The 18607-nt window shown below is 43.7% G+C and overlaps 1 protein-coding gene across 1 annotated transcript; it reads left to right on the forward strand.

Annotated features, from left to right (window-relative positions):
- Positions 1–516: 516 nt before the first annotated feature.
- Positions 517–14457, forward strand: LOC107148749 (cytochrome c oxidase subunit 5B, mitochondrial-like). The gene is given in 3 exon segments (XM_048802451.1): positions 517–546; positions 13991–14384; positions 14387–14457. Coding segments are annotated over 3 exon segments (480 nt in total). The 3' UTR covers positions 14443–14457.
- Positions 14458–18607: the final 4150 nt, after the last annotated feature.

Consider the following 18607-nt stretch of genomic DNA (forward strand, 5'->3'; position numbering starts at 1 on the left):
TTGACTGGGGCTGTAGTTCAATGGCAGAGTACTGCAGCCATCCCTGAAAAAATATATAAATAAATATAATAATAATACAAATTATACACCAAGTAGAATACAGAGAGTATGTTAATGTGGGGTTAGAGGCAATAAGGACTGGCAGGGGGGGTAGGGGAGGAGTCTATGCCCTCATTCCCCTCTCCTTGATAGGGCATTTCTGCCCCTGCTCTGTGACCATCCCTGTCTCTCACACACACATACCCCTCCTTCTGGTCTCTTGAGGACACATGCTCCCCATCCACCTCAACTTTGGCCAGACACTAGAGAGGAGATTCCACCTTGCTCCTTGAGACTGTAAGTACAGCTGGGCGAACACCAGGCAGCCTCACCCACAGGAACCCCCAAGGCACTGTGGTCCAACAGAGTCTGCTCTGCTTTGTCCCCAGAGACAAAGGATTATGCCAAGGTTTACACAGGAGGAGAGCCAGGCAGGAGAAGAAGCAAGGGGACAGCTCTCTGGAGGAAGTGGGCAGCATGCTGACAGAGGAGGATGAGTGGAACCTGGTAGGCAGGTAATAGGGACAGAGAATGGTGGCAGGAGCACCAGGAGTGAGGGCTTATAGAGCCACCTGCCCTGGGCCTAGGAGAGCTCACCTTCCAGAATTAAAGCAAGGGAAATTTTGGAAGGAGCCAAGACATTATGAAGAGGGAGAAATTGATTTTGAATTATGAAAATACCTCCTCCTACACACTTGGAAATATACTTTCTTAAATATATTAAAGCAGGTATCTCTGGTTCATAAGTCATAGAGGAGCCAGATTACCCACCCTGCAGACTGTGAGCCTGCAGATAGGTTTATTTCATGCATAGTAAGTTCCCTCCCTCAGTGTGTGATTCATATCATATCCAGATGCACCAGGCTCAGAGTGAAGTCTGGTATCTCTCACTTTGCCTGCCCTGTCCAGAAGAAATGGGGTAAGTAGGGGCGTCCAGGTCTTGAAAAAGACATGTGGGCTGCCCCGGGACAAAGAGAAGGTGAATGGAAATATCAGGGCCTGCAATCCCAGCACACCACTAAATTTTCTCTTCCTTCCTATAATAGCAGCTCCAAATGGCCCCGTCCCAGCTTCCCAGAGAGATGCCCCTGAAACAACCCAGGAGAGGCCACTGCCTCCATTGTCCCTCTTGCATCCTCCCACACCCAGGAATCTGTGCAGGTCTGCACTCAGTGCCTGATTCCCAGGTCCTGACTTATAGATGGGTGGAGGTGGAGGCCTGGGTCCAGTGGCCACAGGAGAGAGAGGAGACACTCTGGGGAAATTCTGTGAGTGGACTGAACCTCTGTGGTATTCCCGTGGGCCCAGTGTACTTGTTGCAAACTATCCCCTGCGCTCAGGCACTGTCCCTCTAGCTGCTCTATTCCCTACTCCTGCTTCCCAGGCTCAGGTGAAATCCTGCCTCAGCCAGGTGGCAGCCACAGAATCCTTCCCTGGACAGTGCCAGGACCTCTGGCCCAGAACAGGTCATCATGTCCTGTGCTACCCAGGAGGCAGGGAAAGTTTTTGGTCCCGGTCTGGTGTGGACAAAGCCCCTGGCCAAGCATGGACACACCACGCAGGTCAGACAACTCCAGGACTGGGAGATGAGGGAGGGTATCTCTCACGGCTCCCTCAGTCCCACCATCCTGGTCCTCACTCAAGATACTCTGGGCTCTTGGAGCAGACTGTGGCAAAGGTTGAGGGGGAGGAGTTGGGAGATAAGTATGAGACCCTGACCTCTCTGCCCAGTCCTGTGAACAATCCACACACTAATCCCAAGACTGTCTTTAAATCCCTCTCTTGCCACTCCCTCACCACTCTGTAAACACCTTTATGGCTTCCCATTGTTAAAAGAATAAAATCTGATCTTATCCTTGCATTCCAGCTCTCACACCTCCATTCTGTCTCCTTCCTTAACTCTCTAGTCTCCTCCTCTGAACCCTTGGCCACCTGAACTGATCCCAAGCTGTGTTTCCTAAACTGCCTCCTGCCAGGAGTGCTTCTCAGCCTGTTTTCTGCAACCACACTACTCTCCAGGCTCACAAGTCACACCTCCTCCCTGAGCCTCCCCCATAACTAACTCCACTACACTAATTGTATTAGTACCACTCATCCAGATTGTTCCTTTACTACTTGGGAAACCTGGTCCCAGCCATCCATGCCTCTGGCCTCTCTGTTGTGTGGGGCATAGTTTATTTGAGTAAAAACATCAGAGCATTGATGGTCCGCTATTCCCTCCTAGAAGGGAGGGAAGAGAATCCCATAGCAGGGATGAAAAACTTCCAGCTTGAACCCAAGAGATGTCCACATACTGATTCAAAATGAGAGGTCCCCCTCTGGTTTGCAATGCCTGTATTCTGTGTTAGAGGAGGAAAGCCACCAAGGACACAGAGAGAGAGTCCCAAAGGTAGAGACAAAAGCTGGAGAAAGAGAGATGGAACTTAGAATCAAAGACTGCAGGGGCTAAAGGGGCCCTGAAACTAGGTCCTGGGAAAGAATGTGTGTCATTGTAGATAAAAGAAAATGGAAGCTTCCTGGGGAGGAGGGGTGTCTGGTCTTATCTGATGTTTACATTCCAGAGGGTCCTGCTGCTTCTCTTCTTAATTAGAAAATACCTGCGGAGTGTTCCTCCTGCACGATGCAGGGACAGAGGAATTCTGGAGCCTCCCTCCCTCCCAGACTTGCCCCACTTCGCCTCTGACCACCCCTGTCTTGCAGTGTGGGTAGACTGATGGGAGCAGGGGTTCGGTCTTGATTTTATGTTTCTTTGTCTATGCAGGCCACATCCCTTGAGATGAATTCCTTGAGGGGTAACGTGAGAGGGTCTGAAACTATCAAGACACTGCAAGAAAAAAAAAAAATGTCAGAACTAGCTAGTGAGACAAATAGATTGAGATTGTCTCAATCTGCCATACCCTCCATTACCCCACCACCATCATTAGGTTAAGGGAGCTGACACTACCCCACTCCTCCCCCAGCTGTCCTACCATGTATGTGTGAGACACCATGCCGGGCACAGACACTGCTGTGATGGTCTTTGTCCTCAGTATTAGATGGTAAAGTCATGATCCAGCACTAACCATGCCAGGAGCAGGGAGAGACAAAGTTGTCTTAGAGGACTAGGCAAGTTCCCAGAAAAGCAACGATAATTGAGTGGCCCTTGAAGGACCCATAGATGGTGAGTGGGCTGTGAGACAGGGAAGGGCATCTTAGGCAGAGGGAAAAGTCTGGGCAAAGTTCTGGATCCCATCCTCTCCTTAAACCATCAGATGACTCCCTCTCCCCCTCACAGAGTCTCACCGACTCTGCTACATCCTTCCCATTAGCCTTCAAGCATGTTCTAATATTGCCTACCTTAAAACATCCTCTCTGGACATGTCCCTCAGCAGCTCCTTTTCCAGCTCTCCTGTTTCTTCTCACAGCTGAGTGACTCACATTATTCTGGAAAGAGGTCTGCATACCTCTGCTCTCTATTCCTCCCCACCTCACTCTTCAGCCTCAGTTTCCATAACTCCTCAGAAGCTGCACTAGCCAAGGTTCCAGAGACTTCCATGTCAGTGGCCACTGGACATCTCTTCTTTCCTTGACCTCTTAACTTCCAGCAACATAGCACTTCCTACTTTTGGAAACTCTCCTTCCTGGTAGCCTTTATGCTTCATGGCAGATTTTCCTTCTCAGATGATCCTCTTTTACCCTAATCTATAAAGGCTGAGTTCCCCAGGCCTGGGTCCTAGGCCCTCTTCTCATTACTTGTACTATTATATCTCCGTCTGTTTCCATGACTTTAATCACATCTTCCACATACCAAAGCCTTCCGAATGTAAATGTCCAACTAAGTCCTTTCTGAAACCACCTGTGAAACTTTCTGCTTGATGCTTCCTTTCAGATGTCTCTTAGGCATCTCAAAGTTAACCTGTTCAAAACTGAATTATCAGTCTTAGCCCCCACCAGCTCCTTCTTAATTATGGCTCACTTAGAAAATGGCAAGCCAAGAAGGAGTGGTGCATGCCTGTAATTTCAGTGATTCAAGAGGCTGAGGCAGGAGGACCACAAGTTCCAGGCCAGTCTCAGCAATTTTAGCAAGGCCCTAAGCAACTTAGTGAAACTCTGTTTCAAAATAAAAATAAAGGGCTGAGCTAGGGCTGGGAACATAGCTCAGTTGGTAGAATGCTTGCCTTGCATGCACAAGGCCCTGGGTTCAATCCCCAGCACCACAATAAATAAAATAAAAATGGGCTGGGAATATGGCTCAGTGATAAAGCCCCCAAGGTTCAATTTCCCCAGTACCAAAAAGAATAGAAAGAAAAGAAAATGACAAACCATCCAGCAAATTGCTCCTGCTGGAAACCTGGGAGACACATACACACATCTTATGGGCATTGATCTCTGAGCCTCCCACACGCTCAGCAAGCACTTCCCTGCCAAGATGCACCTCCCCAGCTGGGAATCATATCCCACACCTACTTCTTGCTTACGCCTCCCCCAATCCCAGGCATCTAATGAACTGATAAGTCTAGTTCCAAAGCTTGTCCAAATCTATTCCCTTCTCCCCACCTACACACCAAGTCCAGGCTGCAGCCACCTTTTCTCAGTACGACCGCAACACCTTCCTAACAGGTCTTCCTGTGGTCACCATAACCCTTCAGCCTTCTGTCACACACCATCTAGACTGGTCTTTAAAAATAAATCTCTACTACAGAGTTATAGTAACAGAAACTGCATAGTATTGGCACCAAAACAGACACATAGACCAATGGTACAGTATAGAAGACACAGAGACAAACCCACATAAATACAGTTATCTCATACTAGACAAAGACATCAAAAACATCCATTGGAGAAAAGATAGCCTCTTCAACAAATGGTGCTGGGAAAATTGGAAATCCATATATAATAAAATGAAATTAAATCTCTATCTCTCACCCTGCACAAAACTCAGTTCAGTGTGGATCAAGGACTTACTTCAGCACTAGAAGAGAGACACTGCACCTAATATAAGAAAAAGTAGGCCCAATTCTTCACCATGTTGGCTTAGGAACTGATTTCCTTAACAAGACCCCTAAAGCACAAGAAGTAAAATTAAGAATCAATACATAGGGATGGAGTTGTAACTCAGTGGTAAAGCACTTGCCTAGCATGGATGAGGCCCTGGGTTCAATTCTCAGCACCACATACAAACAAATTAATAAAATAAAGGTTAAATTTTTTAAAAATCAATAAATAGAATGGAATCAAACTAAAAAGCTTCTTCACAGCACAGGAAACAATCAAGAACATGAAGAGAGAGCCTACAGAATGGGAGAAAATTTTTACCACATGCACCTCAGATGGAGCATTAATCCCCAGGATATATAAAGAACTCAAAACACTTAACACCAAAAAAGCAAATAATCAATAAATGGGCTAAGGATTTGAACAGACACTTCACAGAAGAAGAAGTACAATTGATAAACAAATATATGAAAAAAATGTTCAACATTTCTAGTGATTAGAGAAATGCAAATCAAAACTACAATAAGATTTCATCTCACTCCAGTCAGAATGGCAGTTATCAAGAATACAAGCGGGCTGGGGTTGTAGCTCAGTGGTAGAGTGCTTGCCTTGCAGTGTGAGGCCCTGGGTTCGATCCTCAGCACCACATATAAATAAATAAAAATAAAGATATTTTTAAAAAAAGAATGCAAGCAACAATAAATGTTGGTGAGGATGTTGGGGGAAAGGCACACTCATACATTGCTGGTGAGGCTGCAAATTGGTGCAACCACCATGGAAAGCAGTATGGAGATTCCTTAGAAAACTTGGAATGGAACCACCATTTGACCCAGTCATCCCACTCCTCAGTTTATACCCAAAGGACTTAAAAGCAGCATACAACAGTGATGCAGCCACATCAATGTTTATAGCAGCTCAATTCACAATAGCTAAACTATGGGGCTGGGGCTGTAGCTCAGTGGTAGAGTGCCTGCCTTGCACATGTGAGGTACGGAGTTTGATCCTCAGCAGCACACAAAAATGAATAAATAAAGATATTTTAAAAATAGCTAAACTATGGAACCAACCTAAGTGCCCTTCAACAGATGAATAAAAAAAAAAAATAAAATGTGGTATATAAACACAATGGAATAGTACTCAGCCATAAAGAAGAGTGAAATTATGTCAGTAAATGGATGGAGCTGAAGAATATCATACTAAGTGAAATAAGCCAATCCAAAAAACCAAAGGTTAAATATTTTCTCTGATATTCGGATGCTAATTCACAATACATGTGGGGGCGGGGAGGGACAGGGAAGAATAGGAGTACTTTGGATTAGACAGAGGGGAGTGAAGGGAGGGTAGGGGGTTTAGGGGTGGGAAGGACAGTGGAATGAATCGGACATTATCACCCTATGTACATATGATTACACGACCAGTGATTTTTTACATCATGTACAACCAGAAGAATAAGGAGTTATACTCCATTTATGAATGATGTGTCAAAATGCATTCTACTGTCATATATAGCTAATTAGAACAAATTTTTTTAATTGTATTAAAAAAAAAAAAAAAAAGAGCCAGTGCAGTGGCGCATGCCTGTAATCCCAGCAGCTCAGGAGTCTGAGACAGGAGGATCACGGGTTCAAAGCCAGCCTCAGCAACAGCAAGGTGCTAAGCAATTCAGTGAGCCCTGTCTCTAAATAAAATACAAAATAGGGCTGGGGATGTGGCTGAGTGCCCCTGAGTTCAATCCCTGGTAAAACAGGGGGAAAAAAATCCTTCATTTGCCTAGTGAGTGTACAGCCTGTCACCTCTTCCAGTCTCCCTGCTGCTGACCAGCCTTCAGCAACAATGGGCTTCACTTGCTTCTTCTAACCAGCCACATTTTTTTCTAGCCCAAAAGACTTGGTCCTTTCTGCCAGTTTCATATCTCTCTCTCTCTCTCTCTCTCTCTCTCTCATTCTCACACATACACACACCCCTCAATCATTCCCCTTCCATCTCATACTCAGAGATTTCTCTCTCTGATCTTTCCTTGAATTTGGGGAAGGGAATGGGGAGGAGAATGGAGAATGGGGGACAGAGAGAGGAAATGGTATAGTGAGGTTCAGAGCCAGAAGCTGTGGGAGGAACAGTGGGAGCTGAGGGCTGGTCCCTTTAATCATTCCAAAATCTGCCGTGTTTGAGTTACTCTGTTTTGTCCCTGTTGTTTCATCGTTGAAATCATCAGATTTTTTAAAAACCTCTGATGGCTGTTGACTGGTGACTTACGGGCCTTTAGAAGCAGCCCTTACCTTCCTCTGCCCCCTGGTGGCCACCTATGTGCAGAGACGTTTGTTCCCGTGTAACCCTGGGCCAATATGCTGAGCTTTGATTTCCTGGCATATAGCACCACCATTTGGACAAACTGCTAACAGTCACTTCCAATTTCTTTCCAATCTTCCTCCAGCAGAGTTCCTAAAATCAGGGCCTCCTGAAGTGCAAGCAAGTCTCTGGAGCCTCCTCTGTGCTTGAAGTTCTGGAGAATCATGCTAGAGGTGTGGCTAAAATGGCAAATGACCTGGGACCGTGGCAGAAACCTGTAATCCCAGCAACGCAGGAAGCTAAAGCAGGGGGATCACAGGTTCTGGGCTGGCCTCAGCAACTAAGTGAGACCCTGTCTCCAAATAAACTTTAAAAAGGGCTGGGGATGTAGCTCAGTGGTAGAGCATCCCTGGGTTCATTCCCTAGTACTGGTAGGGGGAAGGGATAGCCATGACCATGGTTTAGGAATCAGTGAACTGGCCATAAGAATGTCAGGCATGGCCCCAATTCCTGTCATCTCACTTGTGCCAAAGCTATCCCAGGTTTCCTGGTTCTGCCCCCATCCATCCTCTCCCCATACATCTCTCATCCTCCTTCAAGCTGGGGGGCTGGCAACGTCCACCAACTCCTCCTCATGCTCATATTAACCCAATCTTTAATTTCTGCCCATCTGTCACCACACTTAAAAAAATAATAAAGATTTTAGTTTTTCCTCATTGCAAAAGCAAGACATGTTCATTGTAGAAAATCAGAAAACCCAGATGAACAGAAATAAGAGAAACTTTAAACTTTCAAAATACCACCACCATTTTAACACTTTCAAGAATTTTAACATAGTTTTTGTTTCACAAAAGTGAGATTGGTCATACCCAAATGTACTGTAAGTCTAGACTCCTCTTTACACAGAACATATATAATGGGGATATTTTTTCCTGTCAATAAATATTCATCTACACAGATACTAAAATTATCATTTTTATTGACTGATTGATCATGTACTGGGGATCAAATCCAGGGGTGCTCTGCCACTGAGCAACATCCCCAACCCCCCCCCCTTTTTTTTCCTCCTATTTATTTTGAGACAGGGTCTTACTAAGTTGCTGAGGCTGGTCTTGTACTTGCAATCCCCCTGCCTCAGCCTCCTAAGTTTACAGGGAATGTGCCCTGGGATTACAGGGGTGTGCCACTACACCCAGCTCAAACTGTTTTTGTGTGCTTTTGTTTTGTTTTGTTTTTGTTTTTATTATCGCCATGTATGGGCAATTCTAAACAAGGTTGGGATAAAACACTCCCTTGAAAAAAATCTTTTCTTGGGGCTGGGATAATGACTCAGTGGTAGAGTGCTCTCCTAGCATGCGTGGGACACTGGGCTCGATCCTCAGCACCACATAAAACTAAACGAATGGAATAAAGGTATTATGTCCAACTACAACTAAAAAATAAATAATTTTTAAAGATTTTAAAAAATAAAAAAAAATCTTTTGTTGGTCCAAGTTCTAAACAACTGCTGTAATTACTGTAGAGTGTTTGTTTTTGTTTGTTTGTTGGTTGGTGCTGGGGACTGAACCCAGGGCCTTATGCATGCAAAGCAGGAATTCTACCAACTGAGTTACATCCTCAGCCCCATTAGCATAGTTTTAATAATAAATGTAAGTGCAAGATCCCAATTAACATACCCTTATTACTATCTTTTAGAAAACATTATGGGTATGGAAGAAGTTAATTCAGAGAATACCCCATGTTTATCACTATACCTATTCTTTTTGAGAGTAAGTTTGTAAGAGTTGAGAATTGTTTTAGTCAGCTTTTTCACTGCTATGACTAAAAGATCTGACCAGAACAATTTTAAAAGAGGAAAAGTTTATTTGAGGGTTCACCGGTTTCAGAGATCTTAGTCCACAGAAGGTAAACTCCATTCCTCGGGGCTGGAGGTGAGACTGAACACCATTGGTGGGAGAGTGTGGCAGAGGAAAGCACATCATGGTGATCAGATAGCAGTAGATAATAATAAACCACAACAACACAGATACTGTAAAGAAATAGCACTTGACCCCTCCAATTCTGCCACTTGGTATGATCATCTAGAATGTTAACTTGTGTTAATGATAGTGCAAGCCATGTGCCATGATGCATCTTGTAATCCCAGCAACTTGGGAACTTGAGTCAGAAGGATTGCAAGTTCAAGGCCAGCCTCAACAATTTAGTCAGATCCCATTTCAAAATAAAAAATAAAAAGGGCTGGGGATGTTGCTCAGTGGTAGAACATCCCTGGGCTCAATCCCCTACACTGCAAAATAAACTAAAATAAAACAAAACAACAGTGCAAAGTGCAAAACAAGTCAAGTAGAAAGATTTTTGGAAAGTAAAAGTGTCATACAGATTCAGAGTAAAGGTGGCAGATGTTGATTATAGGGTTAATTTCATGCATATGTGGACATGTGACCAGATGTAAGTTCCTAGAAGAGGGCTGCTCTTCACTGGCTCTCTTTTGAAAAGAGTCAACTTCCATTTCTATGTGAACCCCAAGTCCAGCACAGATAATGAGCATGCGAAAGGTTTGGAGCCAAGCCACAGACCCAGATATGACACTTCTTTCGGGGAACAGCATAGGCATCACAACCCAGTGTTAGGGCAGCCAAGTCAAGAAATGCAATCCTAGGGAGCTAACCTATTTCCCCACAGAGAATGTGCTGTCCCCTGCCCTCAGCTGATATCCTGTGATTTGGCTATTTCTGCATTTAAAAAAAAAAAAAAACACCCCATGACTTAAAGGTTTAAATGAACAACCATTTATTAATGCACAACTCTGAAATTTTAGCTGGGTTCAGCTGGGCTGTTCTTCTGCTGGTCCCACCTAGAGTCACTCATGTGGTTACAGTCCTCATATAGCTAGCAGTTAGCAGGTGAGGTAAGTCAGGGTACCTCCCTTCTCCCTGTGGCTCTCTAGCAGCATCACCCAATTTCCCGACCTGGAATGGCAGGTCTGGAGGGAGTAACAGCTGAATTTGTGCACTCTTCTGAAGTCTGGGCTTCAGAAGTTACTTATCACATATTTGTTGGACAAAGCAAGTCTCAGGGCAATTCCATATTCAAGGAGTAGGAAAACAGACACTACTTGTTATGGTTGGGATATGAGGTGTCTCCCCAAAACTCCTGTGTTAATGCAGATATAATCAATGGTAGATGTTTGGATTATGAGAGCAGTAACCTAAACAGTCCTAAGAGCAGGAGACAGAAATTTGATACGCTAGACAGGGCAGGGACTGCCATTGCAACAGTTCCACGTTTCCTATTCCGGCCTGTCCAGCTTCACCTGACAAAGTTTCTAATGAGCTTAATCATTAACAGTATATGATCAAGCAGTGATCAGTGCACGTTCAAAAACCTGATTGGATAAGGGGCGGAAGTTGACGGAGTATCTCATTCTGATTGGATGTAGAAACTCCCCTCCCTAAAAGTCATTAGCCAATAGTTTTAAAGGTTATCTCCAGCAACAGTATAAACCTCTAGACCGCCCTACCCGGCTGCAATGATCTTTGGCCTCTTGCTAAAATTCCACTTTTTCGGTTTCTCTCACTTTCCATTGTCTGCCTCATTCTTTGGTTCTTTGGATCCTGGTGACAAAGAACTTAACACCTCGTTAAACCTCACCTCCTGGTTTGAATGGACTGAGTAGGCGTTAACTGTATAGGCGGGTGGGACCTGCTTGGAGGAGGTGGTGTACTGAGGACGTACCCTGGGAGGTTCCTTGTAGCTGCTTTCCTCCGTCCCCTCTCTGCTTCCTGACCACGCCATGAGTTGATCAGTTTTCCTCCTTGGGGCCTTCTGCCCTGATATGCTGCCTCATTTTGGGCCCAGAGGGATGGAATCGGCCATGTATGAACTGATACCTCTGAAATCATGAGCCTTAAATAAACCTTTCCCCCTCTAAGTAGTTCTCCTCAGGTCTTTTGGTCACAATGAGCGAAACGTAACTAAAACACCACCTTTTGTTGAAGAGGCTTCAAATTATTTTGGTTGTATTTTTCACTCTATGGCAAGCTTTCTAATCTATCATTTGATAATCATCACCAATCAGCCAGCCTGTAGTTATTGAATACCCAAAGACTAGACATGGTACTGGAGGGTGAAATATAATCAACTCTAAGATCCAGTCTGTGTCAGAAAAAGAATGTGAATGACTTATGACATGAGCAAAATATTGCAGGGCGTCTTTTCAGTGGAATGTTGGGCTTTGTCTAAGGACCCTTAAGTGTAATTGATTTTGAAAAGGACCCCCCTGCACCTTCTTCTTTTCTTCTGTAAAGGTTTATGCACAGAAGAAAACTGGTCCCTGGTGTCTGTTTTCTCATGGCAACCAGGACAATGGTCAGCTTCTCTCCAGTCGGCCTGCCATAGATGTCAAATCCAGGGCCATGTGCACTGTGACTCAAGCAGTCTACTAACTGAGCTATATCCCCAGCCCCTCACCCTTTTCTTAATGAACATGACAACCAGTTTGACCTTTTGTTTCCTATCTCACAGGAACTTGGTGTGTTTATTTTTTTCAATGTTATTTTATTTTTTTATACCTTTATAAAAAATATTTATAAATTATTTTTTTTCATGTGGTGCTGAGAATCAAACCCAGTGCCTCACTCAGGCTAGGCAAATGCTCTACCACTGAGATACAACCACAGCTCTTATTTTGTTAATATATTTTTTAGTTGTAGATAGACACAATACCTTCATTTGATTTATTTATTTTTATGTGGTGCTGAGTATTGAACCCAGTGCCTCACACGTGCTAGGCAAGCACTCTACCACTGAGCTACAACCCAGCCTCCTGGTGTGTTTATTTTAAATTTTATTTCTTATTTTAATTGTTTTGGTTTTGTTTCTTTTATGCAGTGCTAGGGTTTCGCACATGCTAAACACACACTCCAGGTGAGGCACTCACAGCAGTAACTATGCCTGGGCTTGCCAACATTCTTGGTAGTCACCTTGTGGCCCTTGCTGAGGCTGATAGCCATGGAGTAGTGCAAAGCCATGACTGTTACTCTTCAATGCCTTCTGTGACAGAATGGTGGTTGATTTTTTTTTTTTTGAAGTTTATAAAAATATTTTAAAGACTTCCAATAGAATTTCAACATCTGACTTTCAGATACACCAAGAAGATTGTCCCTGTGTTCAGTATAACCTTTAATTGTTTTTTACTATACTTTTAGTTCTGTGAGTTGGAAAAACTGATAGTAATACAAATGATTATGGATGTAAATGCAAATAAATTTTTTTTCTATTGATAGGAAAATGGGTTTCTGCTGGGTATGATGGCACACACCTGTAATCCCAGGGGTTCTAGAGGCTGAAGCAAAAGGGCGGCGAGTTCAAAGCCAGCCTCAGCAACTTAGTGAGACCCTTAGAAACAAAACTTTGTTGTTGTTTTATATTTTTGTTTTTTTGTTTTTTGTACAGCAAGACCCTGTCTCTAAATAAAATATAAAACTGTGTTTTTTGCCCACATTCTTGGTGGTCAATCTCAGGTACCAAAAAGAAAAAAGGAAAAAGAAAAGAAAAATGGGTTTCTGCCAAGTAGAAAATATGATTATAAATATTCTTTTTATTACCTCCACAGTATTAATCAGTTTTGTACCTATTATGATTGCCTATAAATGTCTGCTCTTCAGATTCTCCTTTCAACCTTTTTTTCCCCCAATACTGAGGATCAAACCCAGTGCCTCACACATGCTAAGCGAGCGCTGTACCACTGAGCTACATCTCCAGTCCTCCTTTCAATTACTTTTTTTTTAACAATTTCCTCCTAATTGATGAGTTAAATAAAAATTCGATGTGTTTACTTCATAGTTGTGCAAGAGTCATTATTTTACTTCTTTGAACTTTTTTTTTTTTTTTTGGTAATGGAGATTAAACCCCAGAGCACTTTAGCCCTGAGCTACATCCCCAGTCCTTTTTATTTTGAGACAACTTCTCCCTAAGTTGCTGAGACTGGCCTCAAACTTGCAATCCTCCTACCTCAGGCTCCAAAATTACTGGGATTACAGGTGTGCACCACTGAACCAAGTTGAAAATAATCCTATACGTTTCCTCATCTGTAAAATGGCAATAATAGCAAGAGGTCCTCCTCATAGGATTTTTAGACAGATGAAATTTGATTTGATGTGTATAATTACAGTACTGAACTCATAATAAGTCCTGTTTGGTTTTTTTTTGTGTGTGTGTGTGTGTATGTGTGGGGGGGTGGTTTAGATGGGGTCTGTGTTGCCCAATTTGGTCTCAATTCTCCTGCCTCAGCTTTCAAAGTAGCTGGGACTATGAGTGCATGCCACTGTACCTAGCCTAATAAATTCTTGATAAATATTAGCAGCCAGACATGGTGGTGCATGCCTATAATCCCAGCATGTCAGAAGGCTGAGGCAGGAGGAACCCTGAGTTCAAAGTCATCCTCAGAAACATCAAGGTGCTAAGCAACTAAGTGAGACCCTGTCTTTAAATAAAATACAAAAATTGAGCTGGGGATGTGGCTCAGTGGTTGAGTGCCCCTGAGTTCTGCCCCTAGCACCCGCCCCCCAAATAAATAAATAAATATTAGCTGGGAATGTGGCTCAGTTGTTAAGCACCCCGGATTCAATTTCCAGTACCAGATAAATAAATAAATAAGATAAATAAATAAATATTCTTGTTTTTGTCAAAGGACTTAGAATTTAGTTGGAACTCGCATCTATTCCTGGAAGTGCAGCTACTTGACACGAGCGTGACGGCTTCAAGGTTACTTTGTGGAGCCGGAGCGCTGGCCTCGAAGGGCTTGAGGGCCTTTGGTCCCAATGGGGTGGCCGCCGTGCGCTCCATGGCTTCTGGAGGTGGTATTCCTACTGATGATGAGCAGGCCACTGGGCTGGAGAGGGAGGTATTGATGGCTGCAAAGAAGGGACTGGACCCATACAATATACCTGCCCCAAAGGCAGCTTCAGGCACCAAGGAAGACCCTAACTTAGTCCCATCCATCACCAACAAGCGAATTGTGGGTTGCATCTGTGAAGAGGACAACAGTGCTGTAATCTAGTTCTGGCTGCACAAAGGCGAGACTCAGCATGCCCAAATTGTGGAACCCACTACAAGCTGGTTCCCCACCAGTTTGCCCACTGAGCCTCTGCACTCACTCAGAGTATGCTGTAAAGTTTCTTCTTTCCAATAAATTCTAGTCATTGCAGTGGCTCCTCCCATTTAAAAAAAAAAGAATTTAGTTGGAAAATCATCTGAAACAGCGAACAAAGACTTTAAGAACACCGTTAAGCTCTAAACTGTGAACCAAAGACTATTAATCCCAGTATTCAAAACAGGTTAATAAAGAACAGAGTCCTTGCAGAAGGCTTTCTGGAGGAGGTGTGGTCTTTGAAGGACCTTGAAAGTTGGGCAAAGTTTGGATAAGAGAAGAAAAAAAAAGACTATCCCAGACTAGGCAAGGATCTAGGGCTGGATGTTTTTGCCCACCACCAAAAAATTTCATATGTTGAAGCCTGAGTGTTGGTGTTTGGAGGTGGGGTCTGTGGGCTGTAATTCTTTCATTAGGGTGGAGATCTCAGGAATGGGATTAATGCCCTTTTAAGAAGAGATGGGAGAAGACTTGTTTCCACTTTCTGCTCTCTGCCACGTGAGGATACAAGACAGCCACCTGCAAACCAGGAAGCAGGTCTTCACTAGACATTGGATCTTCCAGCACCTTGATTTTGGACTTTCAGACTTCAGAACTGTGAGATATAAATGTTGTTTCAGCCATCCAGTCTATGGTCATCTGTACAGCAGAACTGACAAAGACATGAGATCAAGGTAGGAGAGAACATAACTTGACCAAGCTTTGTGATGAGTTTATTCCTAGCTCCCTCCTGTACCCTGTTTACCCGTGATTTGTCTATCAGCACACACACACCACTATCATTTTATATATTCATTTCTCATTTACATACAGACAGACATACAATAAAAAACAAATCAGGTGAATTGTTTCCTTATCCACTAAGAGCACCTAATCAACTGTAGGTTTATAAACTCCTGAGGGTCAAGGGGTTGGCTTCCTTCCTTCCTTCCTTCCTTCCTTCTTTTTGTTTTGTATTTTTGTTTTTTTGTACTAGGGATTGAACCCAGGGGCCCTTAACCACCGAGCCATATCGCCAGCCCTTTTTGTATTTATTTAGTTTCATTGAGTTTCTTAGGGTCTCTGAGGCTGGCTCTGAACTCTCAATCCTCCTGCCTCAGCCTCCCAAGCTGCTAGGATTACAGGTATGCATCATTACATCTGGCAGGGTTGGTTCTTTAGTTGCTTCTCAGACACACCTGGCACTTAAAAGTGTAGATTGGAACATGAGAAGGAAAAGGGGGAGAGTGTTAACATGCTACAAACATGCCCTAATGAGCACCCCCAAACTGTCTTCTGGTTGGGTCCAGAGTTGAGTTTGAGTTTGAACTGCTTCACTGCAAATCTCTCGTCACAGCTCCATCAGTTCTTTCTTTGACTAACCTCTCCAACCCAAGAGGTGAGACTGGCATTTTTAGTGGAGGAGGCTGGATTTACACAAGAAGCCCCACCCACACTCCCCCAGCAGACATCCTCATCAAAACCAAAAGGTACAGTAACTGTACAGGACACAGGAGAAGAGGAAAACCAAACATGTATAAAATACCTTCTGCAGCTTATCATCTGATTAGGAGGATAAAATGAAGCAAGTACACACCTAATTGGAAGTCAGGCCATAGGGATGTCTTACAGATATGTCTTGAAGTCTGTTATGCCTCCAGCAAAGGCTTGGGCTAGACTGAGAGGGTAGGCATGCTACATTAAGGAAACAGTGGGCAACATGGGAAGCTCTGGGTAGGACAGATATTGAGGATGACAGATAAGGTTCAAGAAGGAAGCAGAAGGCTGGCTCAGTGGTACAATGCTTGCCTAACAGGTATGAGGCACTGAGTTTGATCCTCAGCACCACATAAANATATATATAATATTTTATATATAAAAAATATATATTTTTAAAGCATAGCTTTAAAAAAAAAAAGGAGGAAGAGGAAGCAGAGCTGGGCATGGTGGCACACACCTGTAACCCCAGCAACTCAGGAGGCTGAGGCAGGAGGATTGCAAGTTCAAAGCCAGCCTCAGCAATTCAGCGAGCCCCTGAGCAATTTAGTGAGAGCCTGTGTCAAAAAAAAAAAAGTGCTGCTGGGGATGTGGCTCAGTGGGTTAAGCACCCCTGAATTCAATCCCTGGTACCCCCCCCCCAAAAAAAAAGAGGAAGCAGAGGATAGATTATGCAATGTTTCCAATGCTAGGGAGTAAAGCTTTAGAAAGAGATGGAGTGGTGTGGTAAGAACCCCTCAATTTTTTTTGGTACTAGGGATTGAACCAGTTGTGCTTAACCACTGAACCACATCCCCAGCCCTTTCTACTTTGAGGCAGGATCTCACTAAACTGCTTAGGGTCTTGCTAAATTAGCCAGACTGGGATTACCAGCGTGCTCCACTGTGCCTGGCAGAAACCCGGTTTTTTTTTTTTGTGTGTGTGTGTGTGTGTGTGGTGCCGGGGATTGAACCCAAGGCCTTGTGCATGTGAAGGGAGCACTCTACCAACTGAGCTATATCCCCTGCCCCAGGAATCCTCTTTTTAAGATTAATACAGGCTTGTGTGCTGGATGGATGGGTGAAGATGAACTTGAGTGGTACAACTCATAAGCCAATCCAGAGAGGAAAACAGAGTCACAAGTAGAGCAGAGAAGGGGACAGAGGGGAACAGAAGAAGGGGAGAGACTGGCAACAACCCCCACTACCCTTCTCCCTTGGGTGCCAAGCTCCAGCCACAGTGGTCTCCTCGCTGACCTCACACATGCCAGGTACGCTTCCTCCTCAGGGTCTTAGCTGTGCAATACTCTGCCCCAGAAATCTGTAGACCTCACTCCATCCTCCCTAGTACCTTCATCTCTATTCAAGTCCCCTTGTCACCTGACCAACGCATATAAAAGAGCACACTTCTCTTTCCCAGCAGACATCTCATCAAAACCAAAAGGTACTCCTACTTTTTTTTTTTTTGTCAATGTTGAGAATTGAACCCAAGGCCTCCTCATGCATAATACGCATGTGCTCTACCACTGAGCTACAACTCCAGCCTACCTCTCTCATTTTATATTTCCCATGGTACTTATTGCCATCTGACCTAGAGGATTTTGCTAATTTGTTGTCTGACCATACCCAAAACAATGTAAATTCCATTAGGACACAGACTTTTTTTAGTTTACCATTGTATCCCCAGTCCCTAACCCAGGGCACTGAGAGGGGATTCAATGAATAATTGGATTGGTGTTGGGTAGGGAGATGAATATGATACCAGGGGTCTGAGACTGGGACTTGGAAGATAGGAGTACCATTAACAGAATAGGGAAGTTGGGATAAAAGGATGAATTTGTTCAACTTGGTACATGCTGAATTTGAGATGTTTGAGAGATGAATTGAAAATTCAGGACAGATCTGTGAGAGTAGTGGAAGACAGAATCCAAATCCCCAAAAAGTTTGAGGTAAAAGAAATAGTTTAATCAGAATAGTAGGACTGAGTGTCAAGTCCAAAGGGCAACAACACAAAGCCATAAATGGGAAAATAAATTGCTAGGTCAGAAACTGATCAATGTTAATGTTGAGTATGAAATGGGTCAAGAGAAGAAGATTGGGGTCAAGTCATGAAAAAGAATCCACAGGTTATCAACAGTTTGTGCTGGCTATGGGGTAGAACTGGTAGTTTGAGTACGCTGGATCCAGTTTCTGTGGCACAAGTCTGTAATCCCAACAGCTCAAGAGGCTGTGGCAGGAGAACCTCAAAGTGAGCCTCAGCAATTTAGAGAGATCCTGTCTGTAAAAAAAAAAAAAAAGAGCTGGGAGAGGTGGGAATGTGGCTCAGTGGTTTAGCACCCCTGGGTTTTAACCCTGGTGCAAAATAAATAAATAAATAAAAGGTATGGAGGAGGGGCACTCCAGGGCTTTGCACATGTACTATACCCCTGAGCTATATATACTCCAGCCCTTGCCTTAATTTTTAATTCTTGCTATAGTTAAGAATATTCGTCTTTGACTTTTACAGCCTACTCAGTTAATATGGTGCCTCTTCACATGGGATGCAGAGACCTTACATCCATTAGAGGTCCATTTACCACCACCCATGCCCTGCTATTTTTTAATGCTGTAGTAGCAGTGCATGTATTACATCTAAATACGTTTTAAATTCCAGAAGACAATGGTCTAATAATTGCTTTTAATAGATGTATTTTTTAAATTAAGA

Source organism: Marmota marmota, unplaced genomic scaffold (genome assembly GCF_001458135.2).
Source record: "Marmota marmota marmota unplaced genomic scaffold, marMar, whole genome shotgun sequence".
Lineage (NCBI taxonomy): Eukaryota > Metazoa > Chordata > Mammalia > Rodentia > Sciuridae > Marmota > Marmota marmota.